We start from the raw sequence: 12011 nt of genomic DNA on the forward strand, positions 1-12011 counted from the left end.
CATGGAGTTTTAACAGCGAAGCTGTTATCGTTACCTGTCTTTCAAACCAAAATAGTATCATCATCATTAATGGGTATGTGCCACAGAAATTGGGTAATCACTGGCCATTGGTCCACTAAAAATGAAGTAGGCAACAGTAAGCTCAACAAATGGTTGTGAATCTATGGCGGCCCCGTAGCGATGGAAGGCCTACACGAACGACGACGTGCCTGTGGATCTATGAGAGGTGTGAACGCTTGGTTTCAGTGCGAGGTTCTGTCTCTGCAGTTTGAACATCCGTACTTGTCTGTGATTGTCTGTGGTTTAACTCGGACCTTTCCGCACTGAGAATCAACTTAAAAACAACCTAGCATCACCTAGCTAAATCCTAGCAACGACGTAAAAGCAACCTAGAAACAACCTGCATCACTTAGCGGCTGCGAGAAGACCTCGAAGCAATGGAAGGCCTACGCCAACGACGATGTGCCCGTAGATCTATTAGAGGTGCGAATGCTTGGTTTCAGTGCGAGGTTCTGTCCCTTAAGTTTGTACACCTGCATTGTGTCTGTGACTGTCTGTGGTTTAACTCGAACACTTTGCGTTGAGAATCAACGTATAAACACCTAGCATAACCTAGCTAAAGCCTAGCAACGACCTAGAAGCTACCTAGAAACAACCTGCATCACCTAGCTACGGCCTAGAAACAACCTAGAAGCAACCAAATTAGCCTTCAGAATCGTCCAGTTTCGCTGTTTCAAGCCTTGCGCGGTTTAGTGCAAGCTTCGCTATTTCTTTTTCTTGTGCAAGCCAGTGAAAAGCACGTGGCGAGATGCTTGTGGCAATCTCACTCTAGCGTTTCAGGATATCTTCAAGCTGATATGCTGCCGCGGCTACTTTCTCTCATTTTATAGAATATACTCTTGTTTGTCTGTTCTTCTGTGTCATCCTTGTTCCCTATGTGCGTTGTCATAACGCATCTGATATTGTAGTTTTCTCACAACAGTATGCCAAACCCATATGTAGCGCTTTTTTCCCATGCAACTCATTTATAACAATTATCGGTTATAACAATGGAATTTTCCTAGCACTTGAATATTGGTATAGTGGGCCTGCCTGCACAAGATTCTGCCCCAGTATGCATATGCAGTAGCTTATTGAAAGTTACATGACATTTCACAACTTTTTGATACTGACTAAACACTCATAAATGAAAACTACCAGTGGTACAGTTACTGTTAAGGCAGTATAATGACACAGTTCTATTTTGTTAAAGGGAAGCCTCTGGGACCAGAACTAGAAATTATTAGATATTTGTATAACATAGTTGTATGTGTGCAAACACATGGATCATGACAATGCTCTAGGTGGTTGTTGGTGTCTTTTTGGCATTGCAGACAAACTTGTTTAAAAAGTTAGTGATGTATTAAAATATGTTTGATTTAATCACGGTGTCGCATGACTATGGAGGAAATGCAATCTGCCAGAATATTTATGTAAAATCTGTTTTAGTTGGGCATGAGTTCTGCATTCATGGGTTGTTACCAACTACAGTGATTTTCTTAAAGAACCATGATTAACAAAGTGGGTAGATGTGGCAACCAGTGGATAACCATCTACAAGTTTCTAATGGTTTTCATGTAGACTTCTCTAGACTTTACTGATTTATGTGAACACTCTAGTTTTGCCTAAATGTTGGGTATGTTTGTGTATGGCTACTTGGCTCTGCTTACTTTATTGTCATTCACTCTTTCTTTATTCTATTTTTAGGTCTAGAGGCTTCACTGTTCTGGAAAAGTGATAGCGGTAAGAAAAGTTTCAGCAAGGTATCTTCATCTCACTACATTGATTGTAATTTTGTCCTAATTGACCATGGAGTCTTACTTCTGCATTTTTTTTCTTCCAGGAGTCGCGACATCAGTCGCACTCTCACCACAGACTTCAGTGCCTTGCAGCATAGCAGTCAGGTTAGCTCTTGTTTAACAGTATATTGCTATGCATTAAGTTGCACGGATTTTTCTCTGCAGCAAAGTGTGATATTGCTTTTGCCTTGGACTTGCCTTTGCCTCGTGGAAGCATGTTTCTGGTTATCTGGATTTTAGCAGGACGATTGATGTGATTAGGTAATATTTAATGTTTGCCTATTTAGTGCATACCACATACCTTATGTTTAATGCTGGTTGGTACTCCAAATTACAAAATTACCACTGAAAGAAGCAACAATTAACATCACAAAATATAGTGATTTATACTGAATAATTCTTATTTGATGGAGTCAAGCCTTGTTGTAACTAACTGACATTTAACATGAAAATACCTTTGTTTTATTTTGGATGAGAGAAGCGCAAGCGATTGAGAGGCCTGTGTTATTGTTAGACACAATCATGTGAAGCCCACAGATAATGGAAGCAAGGAAGGCATAGAAGGTGCTATTTGTAGTTTTTAATTGAAGTGTAGTAATTATGAGATAAAATATAAATGAAATAAAGTGGATGAAAGGCCAACTCTCCACCTATGGGGACCGAGCCTACAGTGTAACCTTCGCATCACACATTTGGTCCCCACCGGTGCGTGCAGTCCTGCCACTGGTGGGTAAGATGAGATCTTGACGTGTCGGTATTCCATCTTAACACCTTAGCGCACAAAAGGAACAAGACACAGAGGTATGACGCGCACACAGCGCTGTGTCCACCTCTGTGTCTTGTTCCTTTTGTGCGCTAAGGTGTTAAGATGGAATACCAATATTCCCAAGCTCACGTTCTTTCAGGTAAGATTAGATATACAAGTTGTGGGAATAGAAAGCGTCCTCCCCTTTGGCGCCTCGTTCCCCAGCTAGCGCGCGGACTGACCCTGCGCGGCTCGAGCGCCGGGAACTGCCGTTAAACGACAACATGGTGACCGTAGCTGCAGCGCCAGGCCTTTTTGTCTGGTGCAAGCCATGCGTCAGCCATCCCGGCATGGAGACATGCGTCCAGACATGTCTGCACAACACTCGCCACATGTCATGCTAGCACATGTCACTGCGCTTCGCCTGTCCTCATTGGCTGCCAGTGACAGCCCCCTCTCCCATGAGCTTGCTTCTGTCTGGCGCTGGCTCGCCACGTCAGATGCTCTCAGGCCTGCACGAGAGGTTGACGTGCTGCTCTGGCAGGAGTCTTCTCGTCCATGCGCTCGACTGCTGCCCTTTTTGTGATAGCCGTAGCGCTGCCAGCAAGCGTACACTCGATTGGTCTTCTGGAGTTTCCCTGTATGGCCTGCAAGCCCGTGATTGTTGCACTGTGCTGCATCTTGGGTTTAAGCGCGTGTTTTTTGACAAGCTGCCTCGAGTGCCTTTTCTGCGCTGTGTCACAGAGTCGGCGAACCTGGCTGGGGGTGTCTTTGTGTGCTATGGCCAGGGTTCTCCTATAATGACCTCAATAGGGGTAGCGGGACGAGGGCGGTCCGCGCGGCGAGGCCGTTTGCACGGAAACCGCTAGGCGGCGTTGCAGCGCCTTTCTCCTGAAGCGCACTGCAGTGGGCGCGTGTTCACCGCGCATTCAAATGACAAGTGCGATACGTTTAAAGTTGATGCTTGACTCCTGAGTGACTAGATTCTACACTGTGTCAACAAAAAGATAATAAATGGTTTTTTTTTTCTTGAAAGCTCCAAGCCGTGAGAGTTTTAGGGACAAACCTGCCTGTAAGAAAGTTTTAGGAACTGCACGTGGCTACTCGGAAAGAACGGATGCGGCACTGCACCGCCAATGCTGTGCATGCAGAAAAAAAGGAGAGTGAGAGATAAACAACTGAAACTATGCATTGAAACAAAGACACTTTTCAAAAACTATGTGCGAAGGGTTCTAGGTCGTTCGGCTGAGCTTAACATACTTTGCTCGCTGTCGCTTGGCGCTTCTCGCACTGTTAATTCCTTTGACCAAGAAGTGCAGACGCGTGAGGACATAGAAACAATTCTCATGCTTACGTCTTCGTTATGAGAGTCGCATCCAACACCATTGGAGCAGAGGAAGTTGCTCTTCACAAGAGCCACAACATCACAGATGCTGTTCGTGTGTAGCTCCGAGACACTGAAGCATTCAGTAAATATATTCTCAAGAGCTTCTATGAATGCGTACAAATCTTGCGAGGGGTACAAAAGTCCGCCCCAGTCACACTGTTCAGTGTAGTCCGAGGGCAGCAGATGCGCTTTAGCTTCGGTTTGCCTGACAAGGAGGATATGCTCACATGCGCGACAGTTAAGTTTCAGGACGCACTTTCTTGCTACGTAGCCCGCTACGTAATATATCAGTCGCGAGTCACTCCTATCTATCACTAATGATGAATGGCTAGCACAGGGAGCTTCCAACCTGGCTAGAGACTCTTCGGCCTCTTCTAACCTTCCTTGTGACAGAAGCTCATCAACAATGTTAGGAGTAATGCTTGAAGTCTTGTCTTCCACGCTGAGAAGCACATTTATGATATCTGGAGTGCCATTTGCATCATCCACACTCCTTGCCATGTTGTAGAAAGACAAACAGTTTACTGTGATGAGGAACTGATCTGGCGAGGGGTGAGCATTACACCCACTGGACTGGCGGTTAATGCCAAACATGTGCTCCACGGGGTCAGTGCTAAGACGGGACGTCACCAGGTACTTCAACCCTACATTCTCTACTAAGTACTTCAGAAGAGATAATGTACTGGCAATAGTTACTCTAAGCCCCGTCACTGTGGGATCACTTAGAAATCCACCCTTGTTGACAGTGCCAGCTTCCCATTTGTTTAAAGGGGTCATGAACCACTTTTCCAAGTAATGATCTAATGACCTTAGTATCGGAGTTTACTGCCTCCCTAATCGATTGCCGCAAAAATTTCTCGAATCCGTCAAGAATCAGCGTAGTTACGGGGGTTTGGCGCACGCTCTCAGCACTTTCTCTCGTTTCTCGTGCCGACGAGCGCACTGGAAGCTAGACAGGAAGGGATGACACGGGGGTAAGAAGTTACGTCAGCACGCATCATGAAACGCGATCGCTCTCCCGCTGTGATTCGCATGCGCGAGTGTGGCTACCGTGTAAAGTTAGCAGACTGAGGAGTGCGGCGCGGGCTAGTGGCGGCACCCCGTGGCAAGAAGCGCATCTCATCTGGCTATCTGCCAATAAGCATGCTATGTGTGAATTCACGTGTGAATTCCCGCCAATGTATTTTATATTGATGTTACCCAGTGCTGTCATTTGTTATGTCATCTTAAAGTGTCTAAGCATAACTGCCGTGTGCTATCGCTTGAGTGTGCGCAAAAAGGTTTTTTTGGCAATGATTCAGTGTTCGTAGTTCATTTCTGTGTCGCTAGGGATTTGGGTTATATACGAAGTGCTGCTTCTGAAATAAAATTAGTTGCGAGTGTAGCGAGTGTCGTGTTTTGCTTCTTGTCCTCTTTGTCCCCGTCGAATTTGCGCTACTACACCATACGTTAAAATGAAAAAAGTATGCTATGTCTCCACGACGTCAACGTGCAGACGCCCCGCCCACCGACGAGAGTGAGAACCGGCCTCTGTTTGAAAAGAGGGCGCCTGAGGAAATGGCAACTTCGCACTCCGCTTATGGCCTTTACGCGGCGTGCACGACTGTAATATTTTGCAGAGCAGTTGATAGCCGTGTGAGCTTTCCGCAGGTTGTGTTCTTTCAACAAGCCCAATTGGTGCTTCATGACCCCTTTAAGTAAGCAAGAAATTCCTCCAAAACTGCAGAAGTTGTCAAAGCAGGCCTCAGGGCTTCTGCAGGAAACCTTGATGTCATTGCTTTTATCAACTTGTTAATTTTCCTGCAAATAAAAAGAACCAATAATAGAAATAAAAACCTTTGAAGTTGGACAAACGAGGCTCATTGGCATATAATAGCATCATAAATGCAACTTACTCGAATTTTTCTGTAGCCGCTATTCTGCCGACTTTTCTTTCAACTTCTGTTTTGTAGAAAGACATGGCCCTCAGAACATTCGTCCCGAAAAGTTGAAAAGCCAATGGTACCCTCATCTTCTCGAATGAGTTGGGGTTGAGGTGGGCTTAGGTAAAGCCTTGCATAACCTTCAGTGTGCGGTCAGGGGAGTCCAGAAGAAACGCCTCTTGAACGGGTCGCACCGTCACCTGAAATTGAGTAATAGATAGTCATGAATGTAATAATCTTAATATTCAACAGTATACTGATTATCGGCCTAACTAGTTGCCCACAGTGATAAGGAAATGTAATTCAGACAAAATCAGAATAAGACAGCAAGGCGCGGAGTGATCCCTCGATGATGCTCATGCCCTGCGTGTCATCTGTTACGGTGATTACGGGAAGTTAAACTAAGCTTTTCTTAAAACTCGCAGGGGCCCTTGTGCATTTTCCTAAGATAATTCAAAGGTGAAGGCCACCTTCATCTCTTTCTTCTCATTCGAGATATCAGTCCTCCCCCACCGCGTACCCTCAGAAAGCTTTCTGCACGTGAAATGATTCTGCACTACCTCCAGAGTTGGAGGCGTTGCAAGCTTTCTGCTATCCTCATCTAGGGTTGCACTGTCTCTGGGATCGGTGGGCCATTGCAAAGCAACGGTGTCGTGTGATGACGTCATATGTGATGTCACATACATCATCATGACGTCACAAATTTCGGGGATATTTGACGTCATAAGGTGACGCCATCACGTGTTGATTATTTTTTGTCACTCGTGTTGATGACACCGACGGTTAATTTTCATGCTAGATGAGGTACCTAAGGCTTTAAAAAGTGCAGTATTATCCACATACCCTTCCTTCGGGAGTGATGAATCCAGTCTTCAGGAGGCCATTCCTCAGGCACTTTATGAGGTGCGGGAAATCCAAAACAAAGTGTAGATTTCTTGAGGCGTCAACTGGGTGTTCCACTTTGCAGGTAATATTCTTTGACGATGCAGACACTCCAGCCAGCTTCCACATATTCCTATTCCAGGTGGCTTCATCGCAGCTGATATGGTCTACAAACAGGCCAGCCTCCTCCACAATAATGACGGCCTCAGTCATCATCTTCAATAAGGTGTCGCCTTTGACGTTCCCTTTGGTTGCAAACACACCGATTATCTGGCTCCACTTCCCCACAAAAGATACAAACATAGTTTAACATGCCGTGGTCGCACTGTTTATACCTGTCTTCTGGTTTGGTGAATTCGCCTAGGTCGACGAAGCCTTGAATCTGACCGGACGATGAAACGCTCAAGTGCTCGGAGAGTTTGATTTCGTCGACGAGGAGACCTCCATGTTTTTGATATTCTGACATAGTTGAAGTTTTCATCTTCAGAATATTCATTGCTGTCATATTAAAGCCAAATACCGACCTATATGACTTCATATATTTTTTAATGGTCGTTTTGCTTGGCAAGACCAAGATCTCGTGTTTGCGAATATGGTCATACAAGCGTGGGCTCTTGAGCTTCATTAAAATACATTCAAGAAGCCAGTCTTGCACGTACTTCATGCCTTTCCTGCTAGCTTTCTTCGATGCTTTGAAGCACTGTCACACACTAGCCTGCTGCTTTGAAGGCAGACGCATTATCCTTTTTTCCAGCACCTCATCTTCAATTTTAGCATTTTTTGCTCTCATTTCATCGAGCTGCTCTGCGAGTCCATGATTCTTTTTCATGCGGCAATTTCTTTCCCTGAGAATCCGTAGCGTTGCAATAGACGTCCTTTTGCGCTTTCTACAATTTAGATCGCTTCTTCGGGTAAGTAAAGCCTTCCGCAAGTACTTGCATGAAATACAGGCAGATCCTGCAGAGGGTTGAAAAAAAAATCATTACTGTGTACATCAGGTTGAAATGTCATTCACTAGGCCCGTTTGCGAAGTGGAGAACTGACGAGGAGATCAGTAAACAAAGAAAGAGTATAGAAACGAGAAGAAACTTAAGCATAGCGCTAATAATAGAGCAAACGAAAGAGTCGACGGAGCCGAAAAATATGTCAAAGACATTACGCTATAACTTTCACTTTTCTCAGAGCAAAACGCGTTCGTTTAGTTTGATGCTAGATTTTCAGCAATAAAACATTTTTAGGTGCACACGTTCTTTGCCCACTAAAATTAAATGGCTAGGTATATTTTCACGTACTCACCTGTTTCATTCAGTCCCTTTGCACTTGAAGCTCTGCACAAGTCCATCTGCAACAATCATTTGTTGCTTCAATCCTTGAGTGATGGGCACAGCAGCAAAGTCTTCCGAGATGCCTGCTCTCTTGCAGACTTGCAAAGAATGAGCTCCCTCCAACACTTGCTTAGCTTCATCAATCGTCCGTGACGCACTTTCTGACACAAGAGTCTTTCGTACGTAAGAGCGGCAAATCACTGCATTGGGGTCCTCACTGTAGTTCATCAATACAGTTTTTTCAATGCTGACAGTGTTTTTCTCACTATCCAGAGTAGCCAAAACGTACCCAACACCATTATAGTTAGGAAATTTATGGAGTGCCTAGTGCTCCGTGGGTTTGGGAACTTCGCTCAATTCAAAGGGGCGATTCTCAGTGTCGTCACTGTTGTTCGCAGCCTCGCTTGTCTGCATGTCGTCCTCTTGTATGCGCCGCCTTTTTGTTTGGTGGTCGTGGAGGCGTCAGGAAGCTCTCTTCTTTGTGGGCCGCTCGCACGACGGAGTTTTCGAAAGGTACCTGGGGAGGTTTGGCAATATCGTGGGCACTGCATCTGGCGAGAGAGATGGCTTCCCGGGGGGTAAACGCACCTCTTTGCCGTCGATTACGTGGACGTAATCTCTCAGTACATATTTTCCTTCAAGATGAAGCTCGCACACGGCGTCAGTCACTTCCAGTGGTTTGTCCTTGCGGTGTAGATTCCGTTCCCACGTGCGGCGCATTTCTTCATCCTCAGGGACACTAAAGAGAGACAACTTCGGGGCATCTTTCACTCTGCTATACCCAGTTTTACAACCTGGCGCAAAACAATAATTCTTTCGCCGAGGTTTCCCTGTCTAACTCAGCGTTACGTTCATCACACCTCCAAAAATACCACGCATGAGCGACTACAATCATCAGCGCCTGTTGTCCGAACGCACGTTGCTGTGATATAGCTGTGAGGAGGCTTCAGGAGAAAGGCGCAGTGGCACCACCACGCTGCGCACGAAGATTTCCGTGCATTTCGCCACGCCACTGCTGCTTGCTTCCGCTCTCCCCTCGTCCCACTACCCCTGTCTAGTGCACTGTAGTTCTCCCCAGAAATTCTTTAGGGGTGGACATCTTGAGAATGAGTTGGGGAGGGGGAGTCGTAATATTAAATTTAAGAATTTTTCAAGGTTTCAAACTTCAAGTTTTCGACATAAATCCACATTTCATTTCTGGCCATGCATTTCTGGCATCTGATGTGCTTAGAAAACGGAAGCAAGGGCGCTTGTGTTCTAGCGCTGGCGCTATAGTTGGCAATCTTTGAACCTACAAGGCCGGAGGGATGCTCGCTGGCGTTGGCGTGCACATTTGCTATTTATTGGTTCCTCAGGTATACATTTCAAAGGGTCAATCAGAGCTGTGGGCGGTCTATTGAAAGCGGTGGGCGGTGAACCAAAGTGATGGGCGGTGAAGCGGAACAGCAGTGGGCGGCATTTCCACCGCCGCCCACTGTGGGGAGAACCCTGGCTGTGGCAATGGAGAACATTGAGTCCCTGCTCGGTCGTCTTATAGGGTAAGCTTCTCGCAAACCTATCTCCACAAAGTGTGAACTTCTTGACTTAAAGCATTGGCGTTGTCAGAAAATTGGCATCGCGGTGCACCACACCTTGTCCCTTTGTATTTTCACCCATGTGTACTTGTTTGCTTAAAGGGATTGACAACAAATTTTTAAGGTAGCTGTTTTCATTAGTGCAATGGAAAGCTTACCAGTCAGAGTATCTAATCATGAAATGGTAATGCGGAAAATGTCCTGAAACAATTATAATCAGAATTTTTGGATCTGTGACAACTATGAAGTCATATACACACAATATATGCTGCAAACAGTGGCAAGTGAGCACGACAGCGGTTTGTGTTTGTGCGCTGCGGTTTTCTTTGCGTGTGCGCATGCACTGCAGCTCGACATGTTTCGCTAGTTGCTGCGAAAACAGCGCTGCTTCTCAGTGTCAACTCCTTTTACCTCATAGGCAGCACAGAATAGACCGGGTTGGATAATAATATACATACTCTAATTTTGAGCACTAGTTATGGTGCGCATAAAAGCATCACACTACGTACATCAAATGGAACGACTCCATAGTGCAGCATCAAGGCTCTACCACTAGGCTGCACGACAGAGTGGCTTTTTGTGAAATTTAATTGGAAATATAATCCTACTCAAATTGTGAAAAGCATGCTTGAATCTGTCACTATAATTCACGGTCTTTTCATTTCCACCAGAATCTAATCACATGTACTGGCCACTTGTCGGTCCCTTTAATGTACAGTGCTTTGTCATAAGCCACTGCATGCTGCCACTGCATGCTGCCACTGCATGTTTCCTCGAGTATCTTAATAAAGTGGCTGACTGGGCTAGTTGGTTGTGCATACTTAGGGTTAACAGTGCAAAAATAACACACGGCGGACAGGAAAAAGACGAGACAGCCCTTGTCTCGTCTTTTTCCTGTCCGCCGTGTGTTATTTTTGCGCTGTTAACCCTAAGTCCTCGAGTATTTCTGCGCTTAATATTAAATAGGATATTGGTAGCCCCTAATTAATCTCTGCTATATACTTGAATTCTAAAACACTATGCGAACGAGACTTTGTGACATCCAAGTTAAAAAGAATGCATTCATTGTATCAGTCACCAATCCTACTTTCTACATTAAAGGGCCAGACAACTGCTCCAAACTCAATTGATCGTATTGGCTGAAACGAGCCCTGTTCTTCTGATTTGATGTGGATTTATATTTTTATTTCTTCAAAAGTAGCGACAAATGACCTTTGGAGCCCCATGTGGCAAAGTGACCATTTAGGCCAACCGGTCTGAGTAACTATTTAGCCCTCGGAATACTATAGCATTAATGAGAGGGTGATATGTATCGTAATTAAGTTTAATAAGAGGTACAAGATGAAGGTGGTACAGGCATACGCGCCTACATCCAGCCATGATGATCAACTGGTTGAACGCTTCTACGAAGACGTAGAATCAGCAATGAGTGAGGTAAAGACACAGTATACTGTACTGATGGGCGACTTTAATGCAAAGGTAGGCAAGAAGCAGGCTGGAGATCATGTAGTTGGGGAATATGGCATCGGCTCTAGAAACGCCAGAGGGGAGTTACTAGTAGAGTTCGCAGAACGCAACAATTTACGGATCCTGAATACCTTCTACAGAAAACGAGCTACTCGTAAGTGGACGTGGAGGAGTCCTAATGGCGAAACTAAAAATGAAATAGACTTCATAATGTGTGTCCACCCGGGCATTGTACAGGATGTGGAAGTAGTTAACAAGATCCGATGCAGTGACCATAGAATGGTAAGATCTAGAATTCAACTAGACTTGAGGAAGGAATGGCAGAAACTGATACGCAAGAAGCCGATTAATGAACTAGCTCTGAGAGGGAAAGTACAGGAATTCAGAGTTTCACTTCAGAATAAGTACGCGGCTTTAACCGAGGAAACCGACCGTAGCGTTGACGCAATGAATGATAATCTGACTAGTATCATTAAGGAGTGTGCAGTGGAAGTCAGGGGTACAGTCGTTAGACAGGACACTGGTAAGCTATCCCAAGAGACGAAAAACCTTATTAAGAAACGTCAAGCCATGAAAGCCTCAAATGCAACAGAGAAAATAGAGCTGGCGGAGCTTTCGAAGTTAATCAGTAGGCGTAAAGTAGCCGACATAAGAAAGTATAATATGGAGAGAATTGAGCATGCTCTAAAGAACGGAAGAAGCCTCAAAGCTATGAAGACAAAACTGTACATAGGCAAAAATCAGATGTATGCATTAAGGGACAAGGAAGGCAAGGTCACAACCAATAGGGATAGAATAGTTGAGGTAGCGGAAGAGTTCTACAGAGATCTGTACAGCAGCCGGGACAGTCAGGATGATAACGTAAGAAGCA

General features: G+C 45.1%; 1 protein-coding gene across 4 annotated transcripts in view; it reads left to right on the forward strand.

Moving 5' to 3' along the window:
• The window catches only part of LOC119379400 (uncharacterized), a 297764-nt gene that overhangs the window by 248393 nt on the left and 37360 nt on the right, over positions 1–12011 (forward strand). For all 4 annotated transcript variants that reach the window (XM_037648718.2, XM_037648716.2, XM_037648717.2 and 1 more), the window contains 2 exons: positions 1747–1782; positions 1883–1943. In XM_037648718.2, coding sequence (XP_037504646.1) covers positions 1747–1782; positions 1883–1943 — 97 coding nt within the window. The remainder of the gene's footprint in view (positions 1–1746; positions 1783–1882; positions 1944–12011) is intronic.

This window comes from Rhipicephalus sanguineus, chromosome 1 (genome assembly GCF_013339695.2).
Source record: "Rhipicephalus sanguineus isolate Rsan-2018 chromosome 1, BIME_Rsan_1.4, whole genome shotgun sequence".
Lineage (NCBI taxonomy): Eukaryota > Metazoa > Arthropoda > Arachnida > Ixodida > Ixodidae > Rhipicephalus > Rhipicephalus sanguineus.